A 14,491-nucleotide genomic window follows, 5' to 3' on the forward strand; every position below is an offset into this window, starting at 1 on the left:
GGCTGGACTCCCAAAAAGGAGTTGGCTGCAGCAAAACTGAAAAATGGCCACACCTCAGCACAGAATGCCATCGCTCTGATTAGCCTCCAGTGTGGGACCCCTACCCGGGAGCAATGCCAGGGGAGGGTTTAGAGGCACACAGCAGCAGCCACTGTGCCCAGGTTCTACCAAGTTGTATTGCTGTGATATGCTGGCTCCTGACTAATATTATGGACGAGAACGGTGCTTCCCAACTCACACAGCTTTTAAGTTCCACAATTCCAGGGTCAGAATGTCTCTCCCCAAGTCTGCTGCAGTCCTGGCAGCACGCTGAGTGGTATCCAGAACGTCATGTGCAGCGGTGACTGGCACAACCTGCTCCCAGTCTTGTTCCTGAGTTTCCCAGTGATTATGCTTCAACATCTCTGGTGTCTGCTAAGTGGTCGGCTGCCCTAGGGCATCTTTAGTGCTGTCCTACTGGCTGGGTACATTCAGCACTTCATCAAACCTTCTTACAACTTAACTGAAGAAACATTTTCTTAGAGAACATTCCTTGACCTCCCTGAATAGATCAAATCTCCCATCAGAAACAGACTGTTGGACTCTGTTGAGATTTCAAATCTGCACATTACAATTACTTAATCAGCACCCACTGACCCCTATTTTGACTATAAACATTAGAGAACAGAAATTGTGTGAACTTTTGTTGATTACTGTATCTCTAACACAGAATATCACCCACCTAGAAGATTGATGAACATTTATTACTATGGATAAATCAATAGGTGGCCTCTATCAGCATTTACCATCAATCATGGTGAACATTCATTATAAATGTACATGCTATATTCTTAGACCATGAGGCGAAGTGTTGCAATAATTGTGAGGTTTCTCATGGTGAATCACTTCGCAGGGTTAGGGAAGTAGCTGGTACTTTTTGCAAACATCTTGCTACACTGTCAGTAAATCCATTCATGTACCATGTCCACAGATAAGCAATACATTGCTTCTTTTAAGCAATACATTGCTCACACATATGTAGTATGCTTATAAAGATTTTTTTTAAGTCTAAAAAACAGTTATGCCCCATTCAGTTCAATCTATCGGTAACGTCTTACTTGTTAAAAAAGATGGCTTCTAGGGTTGTATCTCAGGGTCTTTACTAAAATTCAAACTATCAAACACAAAAGCATCTTACAGGTTTCTGGTATGCAAGCATTGTGATACACTTGATTTATTCTTACAGGATATGATTTACTAAGATAAGATTTTGATAGTAAATGCTTGATAATGTTTCTAATTTGTAACAAGTTGCTACTATCTTATAGCGAAAGCTAATGAAACAGTTTTATAAATTCAAATACAGTGGACATAAAACACAAAGGTGATCACTACAAATCAGCATCATTGGCAACTAGGTAAAAATCTTTGTGTTTGCCCAACATGAGTTGAAAAAGGCAATCCTTAGGACAGAAATGAAGTGAGAGGAAACTCACTGAAGCATTATGTTGAATGTTAAATACTTTCTCCTTACAAAAATATGGGACACACAGAACTAGCCAAAGGTTGCAATATCAGGAACCTTGTTCTTCTAGCTGACAACATGCAAGAGCAATCACCTTTGGCTCTGCAGGGGTTGACTGGGGTTTATCTTGTTTCTCAGAAACAGCGCTGAAGCAGCAGCTCTGACGGCACTTACTGTTGCTATATGGACATGCGTGCCACCTACTGTGTCTTGTGATATCATCTCAGGGTAGGCACAAAGACCTCCCATTCTTTTGTTGATGCTGAAAGCACACACATGTAATACTTCTCCATATAGAGCAATTACCCAATACTGCTATGGGACACATGAGGGGCTGGAAGGCCCCCATAACTTGTAGGAAATCCCCCACAGAAAGGTGGTTGGCAGTAATTGCTCTCTTCTATATCTATCCCTGGAGACCGACTGGAATCAAACTAACTTTTCAGCACTGCAAACAGAAGAAGTCCTGTTCCTCTAGTGCTTCACACATGTGCCACCCTCTACAAAACCTGAATTACAACTGTACCCCAGGATATGCGGCTTAAGCATTCAGACAGGGCAAAGGAGACTTAAAAGTACATACACAAGCAATGGAATTACTGGGAGCAGTTTAGCTGGTGTTACTCCACACAGTTTCCAGTATTCGTGAAAACATGATACAACATCCAAAGATATGGTCAAATTTCACAGACAAATCAGCATTTGTTTCCTATGTCTAAACCTGCCAGAGCTTCCTATCTGGAAAAGGATCTTGGAGGTTGTGTGGTCTTCCTTTTTCACTTTAAGGAATCAGGGAAATCTGAAAAGGAGTTGCCCAAGGTCATGTGGAGACCCTGAAGTGAAGCTGGACTCACATCTTGTGACTGTACACATCATTAACTTGACTGCCCCGGGGGAAATGTGTTTGGCAACTTAACATAAATAATGATGACACTTTGATCAAACCCAGCTTATTTTCTCACAATCATCAATGATGATTTTACCAGCAGGCATGGGAAAGTGCTGATCTTCAGAGCTACTGGTCCTGTAGCAGGACCTTGTATAAGGACCTGTTCCAAGAGTGAGGAAAGACGCAATACATTGTAGAAAGGAAGAAGTCAGATGAAATCGCAGCTTTCTGTTTTGGTCATTTCACAATCCCCAACTAACAATGTGAAGAACTTGCAATTCAATTGGCAACTTAACCAAAAAAAAAAAAAAAAAAAAAAGGATTACCAACTATTAAACAGGTCACCATAAAAGTAATATTTAAGAAGAAATACAGAACTTGTATAAAAGCAAATATCAAAGTCCAACATGAATGGATGACAAACTCCAGAATCACAGTAAGCCTTTTCCTTTCTTTTCTGGAATACTTGTGAATGTAACAGAAACATACAAGACACCACAATGTGTGGCTGCAACTCAGGAGAGTGGGTTGGGAGAGCCAGGATGGCCTGTTTAGGAAAGTGGCATCAAAGAAAAAAAGATGCAAAATAGCATTCAGTCCTGGAAATTGTAAGCAGGTTTCTTAAATGCAATGTCTGTATTACTGTGCGAGACATTCAATCAACTATCTCTGTAAACAGTTTCAAGCAGTTTGGAGTAATTTCTATTCATACTCTCTCCAAACACAGGGAACAAGATCTCCCTTTAAGTTTTTTTTTCACTGTAACCTCACGAAAAGAAAAGCTCTTATTCTTTTAGATTTTTCCATGAAACTGGTTATTTATAATCTGAACCAAGGTGCTTTTGAAATTCCACACTTTTTACAGTGACACACTACATGAAGACAGAGGGTGAGTGGGAGAAGCCAGCAAACCCAAGCAAGTGTCCATGCTTGAGTAATCCAGAGGGCAATAGGCAGTGGCCACACTTGTGAATTGGGAGAGTGGGAAAATTTGGTGACGGGTCAGTATCCATTCCCCAGGAGGCTGTTGTTCCTTTTCGAGCTGTCCTATCTAGGGAAGACAGAATCAGATTTTTTCATATGGCTCCACAAGTATTTTCAAGTGACACCTTCTGGACAGGGTAGGCAACCACATTTGGAAATGAGGAGAAAGTTGGGAAGGTATAGAGTAAGCATATTCAAAAGACAAGTCATAGCCTGGGAAAGATTGTGGCCACATCCATTAGCCCTCAGATCTAAGAGTTTCAGGTCACTAACTCCTTCCCATCTTCAGGATTTCAGATCGCTCTCGGACAGCAGAGAGAATGATGACAGAAGAAATAAAAAAACAAAATCAACAAATAAGCAAAAGCATAACTGTGAGAATCAACAGTATTTTAACTAGAAAGCTGCTCAAGGACTGACTGCATGCTCTTACCACACTCAAATTGTACTCTTAACTTTATAGCAGTGCTAATGGACGCTGAAACCAGAGACCTTCAGCAACGCCAAAGCCCGACTCAAGTGCTGAATACAGCCCACATCTCACGTCATTCACAATGAAAACAATACCAAGCTTATAGATTATAAAATACACTTTTGTCCTGAAAACAGAAGCTTTCTAGATTCAAAAAAATTCCAAAGATGACAAATATTCCCTAACAAGAAATCCCAATGCCAGAAATTGTCCACATTAATTAAGTGTTTCATATTCTAATTAAAGGGGAAAAAACTCACCCATAAGCAACTCCTGCTATGGTGCACTTCTTAAACTGCATTACATTGCATGTCAAGGTGCCAGTCTTGTCCGAAAATATGTATTTAACCTAAAAATTTGAAAAAAATTAAAATGTCATATTAACACTTCAAATGTTGTTTAATGCCAGAAGAACAACCCTTATATATTTTAAGCAACTTTGTTACATTACAGGGGCACAAGGAATGCCTAGTACCTACTTTCTGTAATTCACCAAGGTATACATTTGGCTTAACTTAGTGTTTTAGCAACAAATTATTTCATGAACGGTACTAAGATTTTTTTAGGAAAACTAGTTATACAGAAATATCCTCAGTGCAGTCTGAATTTCTACTAGAAAGTACCATTGCCATGACTTAATATTTATAGAGCATGAGAGCATCTCTTAGCACGTCTCGACATAGTAAGCAATTGTAGAATTGGCAATAGCTTGTGCAATTAACTTTATGTAACATCTGAGTTGTTAAGAAAAAGGATAATTCTGGTCTAATTGCCTTCCGAAAAGAAAGAGTTGGGAAATGGCAGTGGTATAAAACAGAAAAGTCTTTTTTCAGCTAGTATACACAAATAGATGACAAATATGTACATAGACATGAGTAACATAGTATGAATTATAAATGTTAAATTCCCATTTGACTAGACTTAAACAGCATCACTGATGATTTTTTTCCTTTCTTCCTGGATGAAAACTATGATCAATTCATTACATTTATAACTTGAAGAGCATTCTGCACTCTATATGCTAATCAGGCTAAAGTATGAGGAGCCTCACTAGGCTTGTGCGGTATTTTACTATGACAGCAAATTCCAGCTTAAATGGCTTTTTAAAAAAATTACTAAATATGAAAATTGTAAGTCACATGCTACCACATATATTTACACCAATTATTCAAATACTGGAAAAGCAGCAGCTGTCCATGCATCCGACGCTGCCACAGAAGACAGGAATTCCACCAAAACTGACTCGAACTCAACAAAAGTCAATACGAAGTTGAGTTTACCTGACCAAGTTCCTCATTCAGATTTGACGTTCTGGCCATGGCAGCAGTGTCTGTGGGTTCATAGTGCATGTCCAGATCCTTTAAAAAATAAAGAATTAATTCAATGCAACTAATAAATAAATACATGTAAATTAAAAAGACAGCAAATAATATCTTCATTAGTAACTCACTGTTTAACAGGTGAGTTGTTTATATTAGGCAACTCACATTTCTTGTTTTCCATGCACCATTTCAATTGATTTTCCTGATAAGTACTCAACACAAAATATTATCTCTCTTAGATAGGGTAGGATAGTATGGTAGGCAGAGAGTCTCCTTAGAGTTAGATAACCCAGGTTTACTATCCTACCATCATTGTACATGTGGGTCACCTATAGTAATGATGAGATAAGGTATCACCCATGAAGTGCTTTTATTGTGCTTAACGACATGAACACACACACTCACAGACACACATATTAAACATTGCTCAAGTAATCAGGTTTTCAATCTCTGCAAAAGTTATCCAAGAGATTCTATCAATTTGTACATTGTACACAAAAGTTTTTGCACTGTATATACTCATAAGTGAAACAAACACATCAAAGGCTTTTTATTATATGCGCCTGAAGCTTGCCTATATCATCCTACATTTCCCATAGATTATTTTACTAACAGATCAAGGCCTTAGTTTACAGGCCCAGCACAAAGGTTCAGTTGGCTAATCTTCACCCTTCAAGTGCTGGGATTCCACATGGGCACCAGTTTGTATCCTGGCGGCTCCACTTCCCATCCAGCTTCCTGCTTGTGACTTAGAGGATGATGGCTCAAAGCCTTGGGACCAGGTAACCCGTGGGAGACCTGGAAGAATCTCCTGGCTCTTGGCTTTGAATCAGCTCAGATCTTACTATTGCAGCCACTTGGAGAGTGAACCAATACAGAATATCTTTGTCTCTCCTTCTCTCTATACATCTGCCTTTCCAGTTAAAATAAGTAAATCTTTTAAAAAGGTTGTAATATAAATATTCACAAAATAAAATGATACAGGCAAATTCTTTATTCCAGTTAATTTTTCCCATGTTTGCTTTCTGAGCCTGATCAATTATTACTTTTGGAAACAGATATTGGATTTTGTGTGCTATGTTTCAAGAGAGACATTAAATAACTGGATCACATCCAGATAAAAGAAAGATGATTAGAATGGGGGAGGGTGAGCTGGGAATCTCATGAAATGAAGACCAAAGGATATGGAGGATGTTTAGTTACAGACAAAAAGTAGAACAAGCATATAGCTGAGTTCACATTTTACAAAACTACCATTTAGCAACAAGATTTTCATAATACATCCATTGAGCAGGCCAGCATCAAAGAGAAAACAGTTGCTAATCTCATTTTCACAGGAGAAAGGCTGCATTGTAAGGAAGACCATAATAGAAGATCTCTGTTTATTAAAGAGTTGGTTGAAAAGCATAAGCTTTCAAATAATTCTATAGTTACTTGAGGCAAACACAAGGGTACTTTAAAATGTTCAGGGAAAACATGTGTTGTGAAAAATCCATGAATGCAAGTCCAAAGTTTTGACAAACAAGCACCTCTTAATTTTTGGAAGTATTTCTCTTAAAAAACACAAAGAATAAAATGTTCAACTCTTCTAGCTTTACAATAAATTTCACTTTTCTACAAATAACGCTTTTTCCAAGTCTCCCCACAAGGGTGAAAGGGGCCCAAGCACTTAGGCAACCCCCCACCCCACTAATGTTCCCGGCCATAAGCCAGAAATTGGATCAAAAAGCAGAGCAGATGAGACACGAATCAGTGCCATATGGCATCTTGACACTGGCACTGGAGGATTAGCCTGTTATGCCGTGGCACCAGCCCCCAAAAGTTCAGCAATTTTAACTTTGATAAAAATAAAACTACAGCAACACAGCTTATTTTTAAAATTTAGAAAACATGTCTAACACATTTTAAAAATATTTAAGAAGAAATTAATAAAAATGTAAGCATGGCCAAAACGGTCTAGAAAAATAGATTACAAAGATGAATAAACAAATTAGTTGTTACCAGTAGCAAATATAATATTTTTGCATTATGTTTTAATGTCAATTAAGTTTTAGAGTATGTTAAGAGATTCCTTGATTCATGTAAATATTGGGGGATACAGTGAAGGCATAATTTACCAATCCTATATTACTGTCCATAAAATAAGTTTCAAATAATGGCCCCTTCTCTACATGTCAAGAGATCAAAAACCCTACTATGCTCCCCCTCTTTTTCACATATGCATATACACACGTTTATGGTAATGATAAACACTAATAATTTGTATTTACCCAATTTATGAAGTATGCCTGAGTAAATTTCACCACTTCTAATGTAACCAACAAGCTGATAGGAATGAGGTTGTTGAAAAGGATAATGAAGGTCAAGAAATTCAGTCCAAAATTATTAGCGCCACCATCTGTTGGAGAAATTAGGGAAAATGTCATTTACAGTTTTATATTTTATATAAAATAATACAGTTTTATATTTTATATTTATATAAAATATATATCATATTTATATTTATATATTTATATAAAATAATACAGTTTTATATTTTATATTTGCATGGATCAGAATTTTAGGATAACAAGAATTTTCCATTGTCTGGAGCATTTGTAGATAATTTGAAAGAATACTGTGTTGATAAAAGGCTAATTGTCAAAAATGTCATTTGAGATGGAATTGTAATACATGTATTTAATATACTGCTAATCCTTTTAGGAACTGTATAGTACTCATGGTGAAAACAGCACCCAGTATCATGGTATAGTTCCAAACAGGAAGTTGAGGAAACAGAGAGAAGACTGAGTTTTAACAAGTGTCAGGTCTCAATTGTGCAGAACTACTTTTGTAATGAATTCTTACTAACTTAACTTGCATTTTAAAAGTAAACCAACAATCACTTTTTGGTCTTTTGGATAAGAGTATGCGTACAAGCAAATGAGCAGAACAGTAACAGCAGAAACAAGGCAAACTTGTGCATACTGTATGGTCCCGGGCAAACTGACATCTTCAGCAAATCTTACTCTTCCTGCTAATGAAAATGAAACAGCTGGGCCAGGTACACTGAACACTATACGAAGAAACAAACCGATTTTGGCAGTAGGAGTCCTAGTGTTGGAAATCATACCCCTATGACTATAAAAACAACTGGGATAAGTGTAAAGACAAATAAATATCAAAAACATTTCACAGTTCAATTTTTAGTAGTAGTCTACTAGAATTTATATATATACTTTTGGAAATTATATTGGCTAGTGGAGATGCAGATTTGTTTCTTAAAAAATATTACATTGCATTTATAGCATGGATAAATGCTCAAAAAAAAAAAAAACGGCTTAGCAGCCACTATACAATATGAAAATCATCACCAGGGGATTCACTGTGTTTCCTGAGGTCCAAGAAATTCCATTCGGCTGAGGTACCTCTTAAGCATGTGAACTACTTTTGGGGGCTTCATACCTATGTATGGATGATTACACCATAACATATTCTATCTATGCAGTGACAGCCTCCATATATTCATTTGATTTTCTCTGATAGTTATAAGCATCTGTGTTAAATATATTTTGAAAGCATAAATTTCATTTATTTATAGCATGTAAGAGACTAAATATTCTATGTCTCTAGGGAATACTCATTTTGTTATTAAGGATTGAAATGTGGGAGAGCCCAAAATTTTACTTATTTTGCTGGATATCTCATTGAAAAGTTAAATTAAATGCCCAGCTATCTTTGGCAATATGAGTTTTGAAAACATACATAACATTGGGCCCGGCGTGGTGGCACGGTGGTTAAGGTCCTCCCCTTGCACGCCCGGGATCCCATATGGGCGCCGGTTTTAATCCCGGCAGCCCCGCTTTCCTTCCCGCTCCCTGCCTGTGGCCCGGGAAAGCAGCAGAGGACGGCCCAAAGCTTTGGGACCCTGCACCCGTGTGGGAGACCCGGAAGAGGCTCCTGGCTTCGGATCGGCATAGCATCGGCCGTTGCGCTCACTTGGGGAGTGAATCATCGGACAGAAGATCTTCCTCTCTGTCTCTCCTCTCTGTATATCCACCTTTCCAATAAAAAAATAATAATAATAAAAATAAATCTTTAAAAAAAAAAGAAAACATACATAACATAAATAAGATCAGTTGTGAAACAAATATGTTTGAATGAGTGGAAAAAACAAGTGCAGTAATCCCTTGACTGCTTACAGCTTAGGTTGAGATACCAGTCCCTCCCAGAATGCCTTCGATTCCAAATGGCTGAGCCCACGGAGCAGACAAGAGACATGGCAATCAGGATACAAAATAGGATCAGAATCTGCATATTTGTAATCCGTTCCACGTTTGAGAGCTTAAGTGGAGGACTCGTTGAGTTCTGTCAAAAGAAACATGATGAATGATGAAAAGGGATACACATAAAGAACTCAGTAATGTCTTCTTAGCATCTGATGACAGTGACAAAGACACAATTCACTATCTAGACATGAGGGTGACGCATGTAAATCATGCAAAACTCACAACAAATATAGGAGGTGTCAGTGGCTAACCACCTCTCTTTCTCAAGGTCCCTATGCCACTCATACCTTTCCCTAGGAAGCAAAACAATGACAGAGAAGGAAAGAACATTCCCCTTGCAGACACAGATTTTGCTCATCACATGCAAGATGAACATGCCTTCCTATGCTACCTAAGATAAAAGAGAAGTTTAGGAGCATCTAGTCAGTTTCTCAGCTCAATAGGAAAGGCAGAGAAGGCCAGAGCATCCACAACCAGACATGGGCAAGTCTGAATGCAATGTTTAAGGATCTCAGACTTTCATATTTGTAGTGGCATTTAGCAATATTTTACTGAATGCCAACAGCAATTGGCTGCAAGGAACCAAAGAAGCAAGTTTCCTTGGTTATATCTATGATTCAAATGGCCATCTGTGCCAACCAAGGAACCTGCAGGGTGGAAAACTAAGTGCCTTAATCAATACAAAAAGGTTTACAGCATTTATAGACATGGCTAGAGGTGGAATCAATAGGTTCCCTGTCGACAGGTAACATCTTCAGGCTTGGGGGAAGCATAAAGGCATTAACCCGCAGGGCATGACTGCCACCGAGTCTCCTGCACTAACTCCTAAACACCAAGAGTAGGGCAATGTAGAGCATGAGCTTTATCAGACAAATGTAATTACCAGTGTTAGTATTAAACAATGTCTAAAACCTAAATGTTAGGACAAACAATTTTATATACAAGTTTTTCTTTTATGAAAAAAATAAATATTACAATTTGGTCAATGCTGAGCAATCTTTATTATACAAACAATTTTTTTATCAGTCACAGAAATTACTGAAAAAGAAGTAAATAAAAGAGGTAGTAAATGTTACTGGTGAGCCAATACACAAAATCACCACTAGGATGGTAATGGGTGACTTGTGAAACTCTCCAGTGTTTCCAGGTGATGACCCCTTCTTTTAGGGAGGAAATTTGAAGAAGTCACTCACCAAAGTATCAGATTCTGAATATATGGGATGGGGGAGGATCAACAATCTGTGACAGTTGGTCTGCTGTGTTTGGAACTAGCACCTGCAGAGCTATAGACAATGCACTTAGAGAACACATAGGTGCAAAAGGCTTCACACATAAAAGTTCACCTGCATCAGCTTGGTGTCATGTCCAGTGTAGACAACGATCCCGTGGACCCACTGCGTGTTTCTCAGCTGAGCACCTCGAAGAAGGATCTGATCTGCGCCCAGGGGAATAGTGCTAGGATAGATTACGTTGATGTTAGAGCTAATGCACCAGAAAGCTATAGCCAGTACAGAGTTCTGAAAGATTTCATTACTAAAATGCCCCTCTGACATTTGCTTTATTTCTGAATTGGGAATCATTTCCCCACCAGTAGCAATGGAAACAGCTGGAAGGAAGTATTAAACGTTCTTATCTGCAATTGCCTGAATCCTGTTTCCTCAATATTCTCATGTTGAAGCTCTCACCCTCACAGGGACAGTGGTGGTGGAGGGTACCTTTGGGAGGCACTTAGGTTTGGAGGAGGCCGAGAGGGCAGGGCCCTCCTGATGGGATTAACGCTATTAGAAGAGGAGACATCAGGAGCTCGCTTTCTCTGCCCCATGGCGGCACCGCCAAAGAAGAAAAAGAGTCTTCATTGGAATCTGACTACACAGACATGCTGATTTTACATTTCCAGACTTGAGAATGGTGGGGAAAATAAGCTTCTAATATAAGTCTGCAGGTCTATGGAATTTTGTCCTAGAAGCCAGACCAAATAAGACACACTATTCAAAATAACAGATAATATTTTGGAATCCAGAGACTAATCCTCAAACCTACTTAGTGATTTTACTTGCAGAAGTTGATTGGGTTTCTGAAACGTTCATAAGTGAAGCATCTAAGGAATTTATCCCATTTTTGAACATCCCCCTGACCACACACATGATTGCTTTTGGTTAAAAATAGTGCTATGTAAAAAAAAAATTAAAAAAAAAACACTAAATATTCATATGTCACCATATACTTACCTTATATCCATCTTGCCAGAGACAAATCTCTGTACTTAAAACCTCTAGGCCAATCATTTTATAATACATAAAGATTAGAATAACGAATACATTTCTAATGAATGATAATCATGTTCATTCTGTATCATTTGAACCATGTTTTCATAAATAAGGTTCAGGTGAGGCTCTTTTTTTTTTTTCAGTAAATAAGACTATTCATGGTCTCAGCATTTGGCCCATCCTTGGCTTGCAAGCGCTGAGATCCCACACAGGTGCCCGTTCTTACCCTGGCCACTGCACTTCCCTTCCAGCTACTTGCTTGTGGCCTGGGGAAGCAGTAGAGGATTGCAATAGAGGAGGGACCAATGCCTTGGGACCCGGCATCCATGTGGGAGACCCAGAAGAAACTCCTGCCTCCTGGCCTCAGATTGGCTCAGTTTTGGCCACTGAGGCATCTGGAGAGTGAACCAACAGATGGAAGATCTTTCTGTCTCTCCGTCTCTCTGTAAATCTTTCCAACAAAAATAAATAAATCTTAAAAAAAAAGTGTTCACTGTAGTATGTGATGCAAACTCATTGAGGAATATAAGAACCATAAAGCTATCACAGCTATCTTGTGATTCTTGGTGAAAATGTAGTATCTACAGAATGTAATGGCTCTCCTTATCACCAAGTCTTCATTTTGACAAGAGAAACAAACTAAAAGCTGAATATAGAAAAAAAATGCCTTTAAGAAGTCTGGAAAAGGAAAGAATATTCCCCAGAAAATTCTCTAGAAAACGTAACCCTTCTCAGGTTGGTGAAGTGAGACGGAAGCCCTCATGTCTGGTGCATTTCTGGGGACTAGGAAGTTTCAAAGGTCAGGAGCAGCTTGGGCCTTGGAACTTTTTCCAGAAACTATGCACATTTTGCTGGTTAGAGTGAAATCAACCCATCTGGGTAGGTGATAGCACTTGAGTGAATCTTTAGGCAACAGTATATTCTAATATGCAGGAAGAATGAACCAATTATATCTCAAGAAAACTTAGTTATTAGGGTTTTGCTTAATAACAGGTAAAATTTCAAAGTTTTGGGGTTATGAGACTGTGACACTTATTCTTAAAGGGGTCAAAACACAGTAACTCCAAAAGACCTTCAAGAGTTCTGGGCGTGTGTGGGATCACTATAAAAATACAGATCTTAAAAACTTGTTTCCTCTTTCCATATAAAGCATATTTTACACATTTTATGTACCCTAAATCCTGGCACCAAATACAATGTTTCTTCTTCTGCATATATTTTCTTTGTACTGGTTTGACAAGGACAGACTCATCAGAAATGGAAGTTGGCTAGTTAACAATGTCAGAATCCAGAATCACTAGCTGTATAAATGACTGAATTTATCACTAGTCTACGACCATATGTTCATGGAAAGATCACTGTGCAAATTTTAGACCAATAATTACAGGAAAGCATTTGGTGGCTCTGAATGAGGATACACATTACCCAGGGTATATTTCAAATATGTGTTAGAATTGAGGTACAGTAATACAATTACAAATATAACGACAACATGGATAACATTCTCTCAGGCTAGTGGATTCAATTAATGCGGCTAGTTGTTCCTTAATTTTACACTACAAATGCCCAAGAGGTATGGCATAATGTAGAGAAAGCAGAGAAAGGAGGGAAGGAGGAAGCAAATTTCTGCAGGAAAACAACATACCATGGTTTGACTGGTATGGTATTCTGCCACAAATGGACATAAGACAGGCACTCCCTGCAGGAAATGGGTCCTCCCCAAACACCAATCGGTGAAAAATATGTTCTTGTTTGTTTAAGCAATCAACCAGAACAGAGTAAGACACAGAACAGGAGGATTCATCGACTGTGTTGCTGCTGCCTCCTAGTATCTGCCAGGGTCCCAAGTCCACTGCTTGTTGCATGAATGGAGTAAAAGGGAGGGAAAATGGAATGGAGGGAAAGGCAAGAAGCAGTTAATAACAAAAGATGATTCTAGATGATAACAGGGCATAGAAAAGAGTATGGTGAGATTATATGGAGAGAAGACAAGAAATTATGCAGTAAAGCCTGAAGTCTCTGACTCACCTACCGATAACAAGAAAGGATGCAAGCCCATGTGGGTTGGACAGTTAGGTCTGCATCATGAGTCTTTTAGTCAAAGAATAGGCCATAGGTTATTTACCCAGTAAAAAAGATGCCAGATGCATGGAGTATCCTTAAAGAATACCCAACCTTCAAACTGGCAGGACCCCCAGAGAACCCATCTGCTATACCACATGGAGAGGAATAAGACACAATATTTTCACAAAAGAACTTGGTAGAATATAGAGAAGATTTTTAAAAAAAAAAATAGACTTGGAGAATTCAAATTTAGAACACCAGAAAATACTATGTATTCAGACTTGGATGACAGCCATACACTGCCACTTACTGAGTTCTGTGTTGTTATGAAGACTGATTTACATACCCGTGCCCATCAAGTCGGATATTTCCAACAAAATCATAGAGATGTCTGTTTGGACTCTCACACTCAATTCTGCCAGAAATTCTCATCAAACTTTCAATGTCTTTGATGTCTGAGGTTGCTGGCAAGCCCTGTTTATAGAAATTATTAAATAAGCAAAGAAAATACTCAACAAGTTATGTCACGGGAAGAGTAGAAATTCAGAATTCAACTGTCTTAAGATCTAGGAGATCCTACTGTTTTGTAAGCAAGCTTCATTCCTTATACGATGCTTTGTCAAACCTCCCCAATTTTAGCACAAGAACAGGAGGGCTTCCTTGAAACTACTAAGGAGACAATAAATTAGTCTGCAAAGATAATTCAAGAGCCCCCCCAAAG

At 38.5% G+C, this 14,491-nt stretch overlaps 1 protein-coding gene and 1 long non-coding RNA gene across 3 annotated transcripts in view; both read right to left on the reverse strand.

Moving 5' to 3' along the window:
* The window catches only part of ATP8A1 (ATPase phospholipid transporting 8A1), a 220,875-nt gene that overhangs the window by 136,799 nt on the left and 69,585 nt on the right, over positions 1-14,491 (reverse strand). For both annotated transcript variants that reach the window (XM_040966355.1, XM_040966356.1), the window contains exons 9-14: positions 14,117-14,244; positions 10,783-10,894; positions 9,353-9,518; positions 7,442-7,569; positions 5,130-5,207; positions 4,110-4,198 (exon numbers count right to left, since the gene is read on the reverse strand). In XM_040966355.1, coding sequence (XP_040822289.1) covers positions 4,110-4,198; positions 5,130-5,207; positions 7,442-7,569; positions 9,353-9,518; positions 10,783-10,894; positions 14,117-14,244 — 701 coding nt within the window. The remainder of the gene's footprint in view (positions 1-4,109; positions 4,199-5,129; positions 5,208-7,441; positions 7,570-9,352; positions 9,519-10,782; positions 10,895-14,116; positions 14,245-14,491) is intronic.
* On the reverse strand, positions 80-4,102 carry LOC121146801. The gene is made up of 2 exons (XR_005882250.1): positions 3,970-4,102; positions 80-3,845 (listed from the first exon to the last, which is right to left on the reverse strand). It is a non-coding gene; the product is annotated as an uncharacterized LOC121146801 (long non-coding RNA).

Source organism: Ochotona curzoniae, unplaced genomic scaffold, assembly GCF_017591425.1.
Source record: "Ochotona curzoniae isolate NIBS_2020 unplaced genomic scaffold, NIBS_Ocur_1.0 scaffold_4505, whole genome shotgun sequence".
NCBI lineage: Eukaryota > Metazoa > Chordata > Mammalia > Lagomorpha > Ochotonidae > Ochotona > Ochotona curzoniae.